General features: G+C 36.0%; 3 protein-coding genes across 4 annotated transcripts; 2 read left to right on the top strand and 1 right to left on the bottom strand.

Moving 5' to 3' along the window:
- Window positions 1-300: 300 nt before the first annotated feature.
- Window positions 301-5,088, top strand: LOC122402521. Of its 2 annotated transcripts, none has more exons than XM_043405378.1 (16): window positions 301-366; window positions 598-647; window positions 745-940; window positions 1,036-1,201; window positions 1,280-1,452; window positions 1,737-1,889; window positions 1,973-2,136; window positions 2,270-2,607; window positions 2,698-2,809; window positions 2,979-3,108; window positions 3,178-3,317; window positions 3,396-3,596; window positions 4,048-4,197; window positions 4,268-4,422; window positions 4,506-4,725; window positions 4,809-5,088. In XM_043405378.1, the coding sequence occupies exons 1-16, from the start codon at window positions 311-313 to the stop codon at window positions 4,943-4,945; spliced, it is 2,541 nt and encodes an 846-aa protein (XP_043261313.1). In that variant the 5' UTR covers window positions 301-310; the 3' UTR covers window positions 4,946-5,088. The 2 variants fall into 2 exon arrangements, with proteins under 2 accessions (XP_043261313.1, XP_043261314.1); XM_043405379.1 differs by having other exon boundaries at window positions 329-439.
- Window positions 5,089-5,133: 45 nt separating this feature from the next.
- LOC122402522 (RCC1-like G exchanging factor-like protein) lies at window positions 5,134-7,481 on the bottom strand. The gene is made up of 8 exons (XM_043405380.1): window positions 7,151-7,481; window positions 6,819-7,079; window positions 6,343-6,631; window positions 6,096-6,268; window positions 5,812-5,973; window positions 5,568-5,695; window positions 5,373-5,504; window positions 5,134-5,307 (listed from the first exon to the last, which is right to left on the bottom strand). Exons 1-8 carry the CDS (start codon window positions 7,257-7,259, stop codon window positions 5,230-5,232), a joined length of 1,332 nt encoding a protein of 443 aa, XP_043261315.1. The 5' UTR covers window positions 7,260-7,481; the 3' UTR covers window positions 5,134-5,229.
- Window positions 7,482-11,885: 4,404 nt separating this feature from the next.
- Window positions 11,886-15,298, top strand: LOC122402491 (protein bunched, class 2/F/G isoform-like). The gene is made up of 3 exons (XM_043405315.1): window positions 11,886-14,399; window positions 14,971-15,022; window positions 15,106-15,298. The coding sequence occupies exons 1-3, from the start codon at window positions 12,529-12,531 to the stop codon at window positions 15,262-15,264; spliced, it is 2,082 nt and encodes a 693-aa protein (XP_043261250.1). The 5' UTR covers window positions 11,886-12,528; the 3' UTR covers window positions 15,265-15,298.
- The last annotated feature ends 564 nt before the right edge of the window (window positions 15,299-15,862 follow it).

Here is a 15,862-nt window from a genome sequence, read left to right as displayed (position 1 = left end):
CAATCTACCTTTAATTCTTATAGAAATGACTGCTATTTTAAGAAATATTTATCGTAAGAATAAAGTTCATTGACGTTTAACATAAAAAATACATTACACGATGAGTTATTACGATATTTAATTCGTATTATTTTGCTGTCCATAAGATTGTTAAATAATTATTTATTGGACTCCAAAAATAACTGTGTTAGTAAGGAATACCTGTAATAAGGTGGGGACCTATTACTCACGATGTATCATATTATCTTATCAGATTAGTGATGATAGGTTTCAGTATATCTCTAGATAGGTGTGGTGCTGTACTTGTTATATGGGACTCAAAGGGTATTATTCATTTTGTGTTAAAAGTACGGGGAATCAATTAGTGTACGTATTATTTAGTTTCTTTTTAAACGTAATTTAATTGCTTTATAATTGTTCATTTAAATTATTACTTTTAGTAAGTACATTAAATTAATCATATTTTCTTCATCTTTTTTTATATATATATATATATTTTACAGTTCGATAGTTATAAATTTTATTTCACGTATATTCTTTATGCACGTGTATATTAATTATACAAACATAAAACGTTAAGTTTCATTTTTATCTTAGATTCAGTGAAATGGTGAAACTTTTCTATTTTCTTACTTTCGTCGCGTTAGGTGAGTATTTTTTTCATTATTATATTATATTACGAATCTTAAGAGATGTATTTCCAAAAATTATTCTAATCTTTTCCAAAACTCTTATTTCTTTTAGCCGTACACGCGCAAGAAAATGCGATACGAAATGTTTCGCCTTCCCTTCGAGAGTGTTATGAGAACAAGTATCTGTTACAAAGAGATAATAGATTACCACACACTTTAAACACATTCTTGGCAATACTTCGTAAAATTGAAAATGTAAAAAACCTTAATATGGATCTAAGAAGTTTAACCGTTGCGCTCTTACACCGGTAAAATTCAATCCCTTCACGAAAGAAGCATTAATAATTTAATCAGTAGCAACCGTTTGATGTGTTAATTAATATAATAAATATTTCATTTACAGTTTTCGACAAGACGGGATTGTACCAAATCCTGCTGTTCCGATACAAGACGGAGTAACGCCATACGCGCCAAACGCTTACCAATTTTTTCGCCATGCTCAAACTCTTCGTTTCATACCAGGAAATGCTCTTCTTTTTCCTAACAGTAGTCTCACAGACGTTGAAAGGGTATATACATATATATGAATTTAAAAACCTTTACCAGATCTACGTATCATTGTCTGATATTTAATTATTACGTTATAGTGTACCTTACACTTCATGATATCAAGCAGCATCGAAATTTTTCAAAGAGGAGACGAAGCGTCGGTTTGCAAATACGCGAGTGCGTATAGATACGGAAGAAGTGTTGAAGACGATAAAGTGGTAACTAGCGAAGGTGCTATTAATGACGTAGAAACATTGACATCCGATGAAATGTAAGTAAATTAACTACGCGATGATAAATAACTGTCCAATAAAAAATTATGTTTTGGAATCACTGTTGCGCTTTTGAAAAATTTCTGTAAAACTGCACAATTTTCGATAAAAATAAATTGTTTAAGATATCTAAAAAATTTAAGGTAGCTTATTTTTTTTTTAAGTTATCATTATAACAATTACAAGGTATTTCAGTAGTTATTGCAAAACAAAATTTGTATCGGATAGTGTAATACGCGTACGTAAAAGCGCAAAATTTAATGTTTATGGAATGTTCACGCAGAAAGAACATGACCAGTCATAAAGATGGTCAAGTTACAATTGATCCAAACTCGTTGTATCCAGAATTACCGCCTAATCACCCAGACAATGCACGGATAGTTGCGCTACCACCTCTTAGCAAATGTCCTGTCGAAAATGGTGTTATAAAGACTCCGTACGTTTAATATTCATTTAAATATTTGGAATAATCGTATAAATTGGATTTCATGAATTACTTAATATTAATGCACGCTTTAGATGGGGCGTTGTTTCTCCTGGTTTGATTCTTGCTGGCATTGCTGCTGCTACGCAACCCGAAACATTCACGCTTCAAGATGTACAGTCTGATATATCGAAGAAGAATATTAACGAAGATCTACTATCATTGACTTTGGACAATAAATGGATCGCTACTTTAGCAGGTAATACTGAAATGTAAATCGTTAATCTGTTATTCTACAGGGACTCTCGCGTAACTGAGAAACAACCATGTCTCTAAAACGGTTAGAGATACAAAATACGTTGACGCTGACATATTTATTATAAAATTTATAGGCGACTTGGCGGAGGTGGCTCTGATACAAGGCCCCAGAGGTGAAAAAATTAGCGTTGGAGCAACTGGAAATTGGAACTCTACCTCATTACCGCGTTGGTATTTTTTGAATACCAATGAAAAATTAGAAATGACAATAGCAGAAATTAGAGGCGATTTAGATGGTTTAATTCTGGCCAATGAAATTAATAAATGGTATTCGAAGATACCAAACTTGAAACTTTCACAGATATTCGATATGTACTATAGCAAACAAGGATTCTTTGATTCCTCGATCAGAGCGTGCAATCGAAGAACATTATTTACGGCTGTTGCCCCTAACGAGACCATGTCTGCACAAGTATAACATTTTTAATATTTGTCGAAAACATTTTCATTGACTATAATATATAAATTTTTTCTTATACTTGTCGCTTATCTCTTTTCGTAGACGTATAGAGCTGCTTTATTATTGGATCCATTTATAACGAAGGTAACGCTTGAATCACAAGCGATAGAAAAGTTTTCGATACAAGCAGTAAACGAATTAGCAGTACATGTGCGTAAGTATCGGTTCATAAATTTCAGACAAATTATATACAGTAGAACCTTTTTTTACTAAATTAATCAGATTATTAATTAGAATAAAAATAAAAACAAATGCTTAGCGATACGTGCAATGTTCTTGCTCTTCATACTACATAAAAAGTCTTATCCATAATGATCTTACAGCTGCGTCAATGAATAAGGATGTCTCGTGCCTGGACACGGATAAATTATACGATTTCAATCAAATATTCGTTGATTTGACAATCATTTTAGATACAAATTGGCCTTTCTCAGCAATACAACCCATCCTCGCGTAAGTTTCTAAATATTCACTACAAAATTAATGAAAATGTATACTAAATTAAAAATGATCTTTTATTAGGAATCTGTTGGATAGCATAGACGTGAATCAGTATAACAGCAATTTCACGTTAATTAATGGCCACGATGGTAATCCAATTATCAACAGTACTTTTAACCTCTTAGAATTCAACGCATACAATTCATCCCACTATGAAAATAGTACGTATTACATTCGAATTTCTAGATAGTCATTGAATTAAATCGTAATTTAATTATTATGTGAAAAATCGTTTTTAGTTACCCACGGTTTCGATTTACCTAAATCGCTCGACAAATTAAAATTGCGTTTGATGGATGCGCTGGACTATGAACGCAGTCGAGATATTGGCGGTGCAAGATCTAACGTTGTTCTACTTATTCCATACAAATCGAGTATCTCTGACAGCGACAAAAACTACTGCATACAAAATATAATACGAATGCGAGAGAAAATTCCAGGTAACAGATCGTATTGTACTCCTTAAAACATTGATATTTATTGGGTTGAATCCCAAAAGAAGTAATTACCATTTTTTCATATCAACTTTACTCTTTTAAAAGAGTTATAGAGCAATTTGAATTAAAAAGTATTCTTTCTTATTACATATATGTTTTCTCTATTTATTTGATAGCTTGTAAATTCCTGATGTAAAAGGATGAGCTTCTCTCATTGAAAAAATCATTTGGACGAATTCCTATACTTGGTTATCGTTATTGAATTTTTGCCCATTTAAAGAGTTTTGTACAGTTCCACAAAAAGTTGTACTAATACTTGACCTGTGTCATTTGGAATACCTCAAAAAGTTCATGATTCACTACCTGGGCAATTATTTATGACTTAACCCAATATATAATTTATCGGGGTTAACGTAAATCTTAATGAAATTTACGATCAATAATTTTACTCCAGATACGACGCTACTTATTATGACACATAATTCAAAAGATACATGGTCCGATTTAACACAGACTCCATCAACGGATTTGTTCTCTATCGGTGTAGGCGATACAGATAGTGCTTTAGCACCGATAACCGCTTTAGTTTCAAGAATAAAGCAAGGTACACGAATAATTACTTTATTATTGTATGTAAAATTTTAATGAAAATTAACGATAAAATATCATTACAGTTCCTAAACGCTTAATAAACTCGGAGTGCGGATCAAATTACAGTTCGAGTGGACTTTCAAATTCTTACGACGATTACGTCGCACCTAATGGCTTTAATCTTTACAGATTACATCCTAATTACTTCTTCAGGCATGAAGGTCATGCGACGATAAAGGTAAACGATCGTTTCTTTGCAAATCTGACGTTATTAACGTATAAAATATTATCTCTATGGTATATGAATAAATTTTTCTTTAGATACAAGCTTCTAATTCGAATAGCTTAACCGTGTGTTCGTCGCGGGAACCGTTGCATATAAATGCGACGGAAACCGTGGCATCCAAATCGTGTACGTCGGTGACTAACGAAGCACACAGTATTACTGTTTCTTGTGCCGATGCTACTTACATTCATCAATGTCCGCCACTTTACATATCAGTAACTTCCAATGCCACAGGTGTTTCATATCAATGCACAGGTGAGCACAATTATTCAATATAAATATCAATTATGATTATCATTTAATTTTGAATACTAATTCTATTTCGAATAATTTTCCAGATCCTCAAGTGTGCAGATATCCCTATTTAATAAAATATACGATATCGTATGAAAATCTAGTATGCACTAGCGGTGCACATACAATTGCACTTAATTATCTTATTTTATTCGTAGCTATAATTTTCTTTAATCTATAATAAGCAGCGACAAAATTTACGTAGATTCATGAACAAAATCAATCATCTAGCATCTTTCTTTCAAAGTATTAAAATCATAACTAAGAATCGTCTTATATTAAATATATTATCGTCTCTAAAACGCGCCCCACTATTATTTGATTAAATTTTATATGGTATTTTACAATATAAAATTGATACTAGGCATGCACAGTATTTTTATAACAGATTGAAATAAAAAATCGAGTTGTACATAATTTTGATAAACAATGTATTACCACGTATAATGGAAAATATATTAGGTTTCAAACAAAAGGTTTACAAATGGTAACTGTATGATCTATTCCGCAAGCAACTTTTTTTACTTGAGCTCCAACATTTACCTGTAATGTAAATCATCATTTCTTATTGTGTCGTTTCTTTTTTCTAATAAATATAATTAACTTACTTTTAATGGAAAAAATTGATCTTTCGAATCTCCTAATCCTAATGCTCCAAACTTATTACAACCCCACATATACAGATCGCCTTTATTAGTCAAAGCTGCAAGATGACTCATACCACAAAATATGTTGGTCACCTACAAAAAACAAAACCGTAAGTAAATTTCATTATTTTATTTATTTACCACTTTCTTACTTACTTTCGTACTTTTGTCGTATGCATTTTTGCCAAATAAAACAGATGGAATTTTGTTTGGCTGCGCGACATGTGTAACATTTGGTCCAAAACCAAGAATACCATATCCCCATACATAAACGTTACCTGCATCTGCGATATATGTATAACATTAATATAACGCTAAACTTTAGAGTCGTAACAAAATTAGGGACACATTTAGAAATTTCACAAGTATTTTTCTTGAACATATAGAGAAACATACTCACTGTTCAAAACCATACAAAAACAACCACCGCTCGCGATATCAGTGATATGGCCCAACTCTTGCAACTCCTTCAATTCCGTAGCTATGTTTATCTGATGATTATCACCGGTAGTAAATAACTGACCATACTCCGAATTACCCCAACCAAATACTTTTCCATGATCTGTAATTGCACATTTAATATTAATCGATCGACGATGTATTATATTGCTATCATCAATTATTGAAATGCAAAATAATACGATATTATTTATTATAAAATCAATACATGAATATTGCAGATACCACTGAGTGCCAATACGCAATCTGCAACACAAGCAACTTTTATAATATGCTGTCCAGCCAAGTCTCCTTTTACCAAGCTTGGTCTATATTCGTTTCGATAATGTGCTAAGCCTGTTTGTCCATCTGCACCCCAGCCAAACGTATAGACTTCACCAGATTCTGTTAAGAGTATGCTAACGTATAGCAATAAAAGAAGACATTCAAGCATATCGATTACCTATTTATTACGCGATATTAAATTTCATACCTGTGGTCTTGGCCAGCCGATACAGCTATAATTTTGTTACCCTTAATATCAGGTATATGATAAACTACTCTACTTTTGTTATAATTTTCATTAGTTATTATACGCCGGCCGCATTGTCCATATGCATTGTTCCCTAACGTAAATAAGCCTTCATTGGTTAACACTAATAAATGTGCTCTTCCAGCTGCGATATCTATAACATTGGTCGAAGATTCTTTGAGTGGTAAAGTAATAGGTCTTGGCTCGATTATCAGGTCATCTGGAAACTTTTTGTCTCCTTCGCTGAATCCTATTAACATATTAGAAAGTATATTTTATTGCATAAAATCTCAAATTATGAAATATTTTCAAAACGTTTGTAAAAAAGTTTACACGCAATTAATATTGCTCTGTCAATCCATGTATATGAATCCAATAGTGACTGAACTTGTTGCATATAATATCCGTTTTTTATACAAATTTAGTTTTGTTCTTACCAATCTGCGAATCAGTGTTTATTCCACTTCCATACAGAATGTTTTTATCGTTAGATTTTATAGCAAAGGCAGTGAAACCGTAACCACAAGTTACATCCATCACGTCACACTTTTCACCGAAAGCCAATCGTCTCGGCTTCGGAATAAAAGAAATGCCTTTTTTATGCAAGGTAGACTGTGATGTTCCGAGCGCACCATGCGCTGCCATACCCCAAGCATATATTCTGTAATCTCCTGCCTTACTTATCGGATACTGAAAAACTATGTGAACATACAAATTAATATATTAGAATGATTTGTTTTTAGATTACTTAAAATTTTCAATTTAATACCTGGTAATGTTTTTGAAGTAGATTTTTTATTTTCCGGTTTATTTAAGCGTATATTTTTACTACGTTTCTGTACGTAAGTCTTTAAACACGTTTTCATCGTATTCAACATGATTTATGAGTGTTTACTTTTTACAAATTTAGAGCGGACATGCAATTTACAATTTCGAATATTGTTTCACCGATCAATTAAATCTTTAGTCTTTTTGTAAATGGTTCCATAATTTATAACACGATCTTAGTTTCATCCACTTTGAAATTCACACAGACGCTCGATAAACTCGATTGTATGTACTCTGTGTCAGTGTAGCTAATAGTCGCTATGTTCGCCCAATTCGCCTACAAATCAGTGATGTCAGATTGAGCATCGGGTGCACTACTTACCCTATGCCAGATCACGCGTACGTGAGCTCGTAGAGTTTCGGAGAATCGACAAAGGCAAACTGACACATGCCCTCTTTCTCGATTCTCCGAAGCTGCCCGAAGTAATTTCGGACCGTCTCGTGGGAGTTGAGAGAAGAAGGCTCACATTTGCCTTCTCGCTCTTGAACAACTGAAATTCGACCCACGTCAACGGCATACAATTCCAAGTTTCGACTGCCCAGGCATTTTTACTTTCCGACCTATGTAGACGCACATAAGCAAGGTACTATAATGAACAAAAATTTTGTGAAATTTTTCTTACGGAAATACACGTTGTAAGACCCCCTAATCATATTTGAATTATTGAAAAAAAAAATTCTTTTTTATTATTTCTATGTATGAGCGTACATATGTACAGTGAAAACTCGATAAATGTCACTACTCCGGGTCCGGTCAGGAACACTTATGGAATAGGAGAATCGTTTTTCGAATTTGATTGTAGTTTGTCAAAACCTCGAACATAGAAAGAGTCAGTAGCTAAAGAAGAAAGAGGAACTGAAAACCAGATTTATCGCCCCAGTTTAAATACCCGTTACGCATTACATTTCAGAAAATATTTCAGTTTGCACAAAATCTGAAATTGTGTACCAAAACATGTTCAATTTTGAGTGATATGTCTCAGTGGAGTTAGGGAAAGGTATTTAATAGCACCTCCAAAACATGGACGTATTAGTATCTTCGCAAGGTCAGTGGATAGTACATTTATCGAACAGTGGTAACTAACGAAACCTCCTATCTCATAAGTGTTGCAGTTTCTGATCACTTACGGAACAGCGGAAGTGTTCCGTTTGAAAATAGCTACCTCCTATTCGATAAATGTACCCAGCACCTCGATCCGTCGTTCTTTGATGTTTCCGAAGATAGAAAAGAACATCACAAGAAGGATTAACAAAGAGAGAAAGACTCTCAAGTACAATATTTAATTGAATATTATACTAACAAATATTGACCGATTTATATCGTGTTTAGTCTCATTTTAATTAGAAAATCTCCCCCACATGATAGTAAAATTTTTATTAAAAAAAAGTAAAAAATAAAAAACTTTCTTCTTGTACAGTAGTGTGGTCACACTGACAGGGACATTTAAACGAAGATGACGAAGGCAATAAAGATTTTTAAAGAAAGCCGCTACGTTTCCGGTTACACTTCGCCTCATTGATTCAAGGGGGATCCCCGTAGTGGTGGGGATAAAAATATATCGAGTTTTCACTGTATATCATTTCAGATATCACTTCTGATATATCTGGCAACGTATAACCATTACTACTGGCTACTGCCAGCCTCTCGCAGCCTCTGCTGGCTTATGCTGGCCTCTGCTAACCTCTGCCAGCATGTGCGGGTTCTGCCTGCTTCTGCTGGCCCCTGCTGACCACTCCTGATACTTCCGACAACGTATAACGATTAATACTGGTTACTGCCAGCCTCTCCCAGCGTCTGTTGGCCTCTCCTGACCTCCGCTTATATTTCTGACAACGTATAACAATTACGACTAACTTCTGTCAACCTCCGTTGGCCTCTGCTGACCATTGCTGATCACGACATGCCTTTATTGGTGGCTAACTTGAGTTAGCAGGTAATGTCATAAAACTGTTTTACCTAGTTATACCCCTTTTTACCTGAAGTATAAAGTAAAAAGTACGACGTATAAGGTACGACTACATGTACTTTAAAATTTTCCTACAGTTCTCCGCTGGCTTCTGCTGACCGCTGCTGACCACTCCTGATACTTCTGACAACGTATAACGATTACTACGGGCTACTGCCAACGTCACCCGGCCTTTACTGGCTTCTGCTGGCCTCTTCTGATCACCGCTTATATTTCTGATAACGTATAACAATTACTATTGAATTCTGCCTGCCTCCGCCGGCCTCTACTGAACCCTGCTGATCATTCCTCATACTTCTGACAACGTATAACGATTACAACTTGCTATTGCTTGCCTCTGCTGGTCTCTGCTTGCCACTCCTTACCGCTGCTGGCCTCCACTGGCCTCCGCTGACCAACCCTGATGCTTCCGACAACGTATAACGATTACTACTTGTTACTGCCTGCCCTGCTGGTCTCTGCTTGCCTCTGCTGGCCCCTGCTGGTCCCTGCTGGTCCCTGCTGGCCACTGCTGACCACTGCTGACTACTGCTGACCACTGCTGACCTTTGTTGACAACTTCTACCATGTATATGTATTAAAACTTTGTAAAACTTAATTCTATGGCAATAAATGATATAATTTCAATGAATTCTATGTGTTCTTATCATTTTTTACCTTTCTTTTCCTCTCCAAAGCATTCCCTTAGTTATAAGATACGTGCCACCTCTCCGCAAGGCCGCCAACATTTTAGAAACATTCCGGACACTTTGTAAATCCGGATTTGGCCTTGACTTTGACTTTGACTCAATTTCAAGGCCAAGGCCACTCGAATTTTAGACAAATTCCGCGAACTTTGGAAATCCGGATTTGGCCTTGACCTTGACCCAATTTCAAGGCCAAGGCCACTTCAATTTTAGACAAATTATATACGTTTTGGAAATCCGGATGGCCTTGACCCAATTTCGAAATTAGGTCAAGGTCAAGGCCATTTGAATTTTAGAAAAATTTGGGATACTTTGGAATCCGGATGGCCTTGATCTAATTTCGAAAGTGGGTCAAGGTCACCGACATTTTGGAAATGTTCTGGACACTTTGGGATTCCAGTTTTTACTGGAAAAACGGAAAGAAAGGTAAAAATGATGAGAACACATAGAATTCTTTGAAATTATATTATTTATTGCCATAGATTTACATTATACAAAGCTTTAATACATATACATACATCATATTAGAAGTTGTCAAGAAAGATCAGCAGTGATCAGCAGTGGTCAGCAGTGGTCGGCAGGGGCCAGCAGAGGCCAGCAGAGGGATGCAGAGGCATGCAGAGGGATGCAGAGGCATGCAGAGACCAGCAGGGGCAAGCAGTAACAAGTAGTAATCGTTATACGTTGTCAGAAGTATCAGGGGTGGTCAGCGGAGGCCAGCGGAGGCCAGCGGAGTACTGTAGGAAAATTCAAAAGTACATGTAGTCGTACCTTATACGTCGTACTTTTTACCTTATACTTCAGGTAAAAAGGGGTATAACTGGGTAAAACGGTTTTATGACATTACCGGCTAACTTAAGTTACTGTTCTAAAATCAAACGCTATGTTTGTACCTGAAAAAATATTCGTCTATATTCTTTTAAAATTTATAATCCGACCCATACTTTGTACTAAAATGGCATATAGTAAACATACTCAAAACATATCGAGGAAAATCATTATTAATTAATTTCTGCAACAATTAATTCTTCTGTTTTGTTCATATTATAAAAATAAGAACACTTCTTATTGAAAAATGCTACAGCGTGCACGATACTGGCAAAGAGTGGACTCTCGTTTTAATTTATTAACTTTCAATCTTAAAGTATCTTGATTTTGAAAAATCGTGTTAATAATATACATATGTACGCTCATACATAGAAATAATAAAAAAGAATTTTTTTTTTCAATAATTCAAATATGATTAGGGGGTCTTACAACGTGTATTTCCGTAAGAAAAATTTCACAAAATTTTTGTTCATTATAGTACCTTACTTATGTGCGTCTACATAGGTCGGAAAGTAAAAATGCCTGGGCAGTCGAGAATCTCGGGCCGAGAATCCAAATCGTATGCCGTTGACGGGAGGTCGGATTTCAGTTGATAAGAGCGAGAAGGCAAATGTGAGCTTTTCTCTCTCGACTCCCACGAGGCGATCCGAAATTACTTCGGGCAGCTTCGGAGAATCAAGAAAGAGGGCATGTGTCAGTTTGCCTTTGTCGACTTTCCGAAACTCCACGAACTCACGTACGCGTATCTGGCATGTGTGAGTTTGCACACGACGGTGCTTTTCTGGCATCACTGCTCAAACATCGGCTTTTGACAGAATCAAATTATTTAAAAATACCATTTAAGTAGTTCCATAATTTGTAACTATTGTAACTATAAATTTCTTTAACATACATTTCAAACAATAATAAGATTTAATGACACTTATCTCGTATTTCAATGGATAATATGCTCTTTTTTTGTCTAAGAGCCCACGAACTGACGGGGATCGCGGAACACAGTTTGAGAAACGCTGTTTTAAACTCTAATGAAATTTTATTCACGATTTCACGAATTAAATGGTTATTTTGTAAAAACAAAAAGAAAAGAAGGATAGGGCGAATTTTGCCACAAGACACAGAATTTTTATCCACCTGTACGAGTAATAAATTTTTTGCTAAATATTACTAGAAGGAAAGAAATCTATTTCATAGACATTTATCGGTAGAATTCACGTAAATGAAATTGCATAAGTAGACGGTTGCACTTGGCTGTACTTGTTTCTCGCGGTGTGCGTACCGTTTGCGGATGAAACTTGACTTTCAGTGAACAGTCGCGAAGTCGCAGACAAAGATGGTCTAGATATATATGTAATTCGTGGCAATTCCGTGAGTGAATTAGCAGCCATTTTTAAACTGCTCGATTGCTATAATAAAGTACAAAAGGATATGGATAATGAGCGAACGTACCGCGGGATGGTAATATGTAGACGAACGAGATATTAAATGTAGCGTGATCGGCCGTATCGAACTAGACAGAGGACGATTTTCTAATTCGTGAATAGCGTTACGGATGAATTCGTTTCGAGTGGACGGTACTCGAGCAAATACACTTGTTCCCCGTGAAATTTGATGGAAATGGTGAACTGTCAACACCTATGCAGTATGAGAATATGAATTCGATTCATATTGGTTCGGATAGTAAGGATCGGCTTGTTTGAAGGGTGATCCGTGGAAATTGTGACAGGGGCAAAACAAGACAAAGCCAAAAAGGGTCCCGGCTAAGAGCAATGTCGGTTTTACCATGCAAGAGAACAACGAATGCAAAGATCGTGGCTCTCGAATGCTAAGTTCCTATAATAATGGCAGATAATGTACACAGAAAATCGCATAAGCTGTCGGATGGTAGTAGTAGAAAAACGTCTAATCCAGTGCATCGTACGACCACCGAGACAATTCGGTTAGGTGAACCAGAAAAGCTATACCAGCCGGTTAGTTTGACCACATCGAGCAACGTGACGGCCAGTAACCAGTGTCGAAAAAAGACATCGTCGTTTCAAATCACCAGTATCATTGTCGGTAGTCGTATGAGCAATGACGCTGGCGAGGATTCGAACGACGACCTGGACGAGTCCCACACGGAGGACAATTCCGTCGAGCATTCGCGCATTACTGACATCGATATCGAAACGCCTAGTTACTCGGAGGATACCTTCTCCAAGGAGGATGTATTTTTTAATACCAGCAATGCTGCTCTCAGCACGGCTCCGGTGATTCCTACCAGTTCTCAGTACGGTCTGGCGATCGTACCCTCGGAAGGAAACAATGTCAGCAACTTGGTAAATGACAATAACATTAATACGTTAGACATCACCTCTGTTACAGACAACAATATTATTAATTTACTTTCGAGCAATGCGAAGCAAGATGCCGATCTGCGTGAAGTACACTCGCATGGTAGAAACGAGCGATTCAAAGTGGTTAAAATCGAAAGCACCGAACCTTTCAAGAGAGGTAGATGGACTTGCATGGATTACCTGGATCATACTTCGGTTAATCAACCGACCGCGATCAGTACTCCTAAAGTATCCGATCCCAACGAGGTGTGCATATCGTACGGGGTAACGGACAGTGGAATTGTCATACCAGATGCGCCTAAACAATCCGTCGTCACCGAAGACAAAGGTATAAGCATCGACGCCAATGGACAGGTGTCCGCGCATCCAGATGTCCATTCGTCGATCGGGGTCCCAAGCAATCCTACAACGGTCACAAGTGCAAATTATGCTGTGAACAATTCGATTCCTCCTAATCCACAGCATAATCCAACGCAAGTTCAAGCTCAGCCAAAGGTTCAACCTCCCTCTCAAATTCCTCAATATTTTCAATCTTCGGCGCAGCAATTGGCATCTCAACCGCAGCAACAACAGCAACCAGGAGGACAAGGATCTACATTACCTTCAAATCTGCAACCCGCTCATGCGAATAATTTGACTCAACCTCAGAGTATGCCCCAAGGTTCTATTCCTATTATAACACAGACTGCAAATAGCAATGTGACGGCCCAGCAAACTATACCTCATTCTAAGGAAGACACGTACGTAACAGTGAACGCGCAGAATCAGCCCTTACCAGTGCAAAATGTTTGCCAACCATCTGTGCAACAAACACCTGTTCCAACGTCTCAGCCAACTAACCTTTTGGTCACTCAACAACAGCAACAACATGCTCCTCCACCTCAACAACAGCAACAGCCACATCCACCGACTCAACAGCAACAACAATCTCAGCAACAGCAACAGCCGCAGCAACCATTGCAGACCCAAAATCCAATAACACAAATCTCTGAACCATTGACTGCCATACAGGGTATACAGGGCATCCAGAATATTCATAAAGTTCCTCAGACAGGCGCACCGCAAACTTCCTCTGCTATTCATGCTCCGGTAGCACCAGTACAATCACAAGTAATACCGCCATCTCAAATGCAACCTCAAACATCGGGTAGCAGTGCTCAAGTGCAAATGGCGCAAGTGTCAGCTAGCTGCCAAAATGTTGTTGGCGGTATGCAACAGGGAAGCATGACGTTTCATCAGTCAGACCCGGAGCAGGACTCCATTTCAGGCATTGTAGCTGCATCCACAACTCAGTCGGCTGATACAGCACTTCTAGAGTCTTTAACTGAAGTCACTCAAGGCAGTGACGAACATCACACCCTCGAAGATAATGAAAGGTAGGTTACAGTAAACATCTGAATAATTTAGATTGAATTTTAACAGAGGCATTGTTAAAAATATTGGTAGAGATTCTTGTGTGTACAATAAAAAGGAAGACAATTTTGTGGTCTTAAATAAGCTTTTATTCTATGTTTCGATCATTTGATTTAAAATAATTTTTAAAATATTGACAGGAAAGTGGATTTAGGAACAAAATAATAATCATAGAATTCTGGATAATATTTGACAACCATTACTACAATTATAAACAAAACAACTGATTAAGTAAGAAAAATTGACTAGGAGAAAATATTTACAAAATTGTGATGATCTAAAATTGATGAATAATAAATATAAACAAGATAAGATTGATGTAAAATTATTAAATATATATTCTTTTTACTTTATTAGTTGTTTTATTTATAATTCATTATACATATCATAGCAAGGGTTATTGAATATTGAATATTCATTTGTACAACTATTAACTCGTTTATCAAATGTAAAGTAGTTGTAAGATCGAGAATTTAATTGCTACAGCATCTGCATGTTCTGTGAATAAATTTTGCAATGTCATTTTCATTGCAGTATGTCGGGGACTAGCGCTGTAGCAATTGATAATAAGATTGAACAGGCCATGGTAAGCGTTCTTTGCTAGGGGCAATTGCTGAATAAAGATAATGGACAACGAATGTTGGGAGTTAACAGAAGATCTTTTTGTAGGATCTTGTTAAAAGTCATTTGATGATTGCTGTACGAGAGGAGGTCGAGGTACTCAAAGAAAGAATAGCAGAACTTATGGATCGCATCAATCAATTGGAAGCTGAAAATTCAATTCTGAAAGCAAAATTACCCCAAAATAGTTCTGGAAGTGGTCAATAGGTAACCATTGTACATAAGTTTCTATTAATACTATGTCAAGTACATAATGGATAATATAATTATTGTATATAACTTTACGATTTTTAGAAATTTATAAACAATGAGATTTATTATATTATACATATTAGCATTAGCAATTTTTTTTTAAGTAAATTAAAGATAATAGATTATTTTTTACTATTTCAGTTTATTGTTTAGGAAATATAAATAATAATTTAAATCTGTAAATTCGATTTTCTTTCAAAATGATAATCATTTTGGAAATATGTAATGTTACAATCCTAGAACAGAAACAAGAACATATGAGTGCATGCCAAGACTAAGCAGCATAAGTAACGGAGTTGATATTATTTTATAATAGATTCAAGATTTTGAACCTGTTAAAAGAAAGTATATAACAATACGAAATAGGCAGCTAGACATTCCTAGAATTATTTTTCCTATTACCTTCGCATTTGGCCGATTTCATCCGCAAATTACAATAACAAAATTACAAATTCAATGTTCGAAGAATATTTATGTCTTCTAAATTACATGCGATGATTTTACATTGATATTTTATCATCATTCATTCATTCATAAAAACAGTTTTTTACAT

Source organism: Colletes gigas, unplaced genomic scaffold (genome assembly GCF_013123115.1).
Source record: "Colletes gigas isolate AHSC1104 unplaced genomic scaffold, ASM1312311v1 Colletes_gigas_Sc00037, whole genome shotgun sequence".
NCBI lineage: Eukaryota > Metazoa > Arthropoda > Insecta > Hymenoptera > Colletidae > Colletes > Colletes gigas.
The sequence above is the reverse complement of the archived record's forward strand: the minus strand, read 5'-3'. Positions and strand labels throughout refer to the sequence as shown.

Bases quoted from the DNA above. Each gene is read 5' to 3' on its own strand.
- LOC122402521 (XM_043405378.1), top strand. From the start codon at position 311: ATGGGACTCAAAGGGTATTATTCATTTTGTGTTAAAAGTACGGGGAAT. The intron at 941-1,035 runs GTAAAATTCAAT...TTTCATTTACAG, and splicing joins ACCGTTGCGCTCTTACACCG to TTTTCGACAAGACGGGATTG. The intron at 4,726-4,808 runs GTGAGCACAATT...ATAATTTTCCAG, and splicing joins TGTTTCATATCAATGCACAG to ATCCTCAAGTGTGCAGATAT.
- LOC122402522 (XM_043405380.1), bottom strand. From the start codon at position 7,259: ATGTTGAATACGATGAAAACGTGTTTAAAGACTTACGTACAGAAACGT. The intron at 7,080-7,150 runs GTATTAAATTGA...ATGTTCACATAG, and splicing joins TACTTCAAAAACATTACCAG to TTTTTCAGTATCCGATAAGT. The intron at 6,632-6,818 runs GTAAGAACAAAA...ATATGTTAATAG, and splicing joins AAACACTGATTCGCAGATTG to GATTCAGCGAAGGAGACAAA.
- LOC122402491 (XM_043405315.1), top strand. From the start codon at position 12,529: ATGGCAGATAATGTACACAGAAAATCGCATAAGCTGTCGGATGGTAGT. The intron at 14,400-14,970 runs GTAGGTTACAGT...TTTTCATTGCAG, and splicing joins ACCCTCGAAGATAATGAAAG to TATGTCGGGGACTAGCGCTG. The intron at 15,023-15,105 runs GTAAGCGTTCTT...ATCTTTTTGTAG, and splicing joins ATAAGATTGAACAGGCCATG to GATCTTGTTAAAAGTCATTT.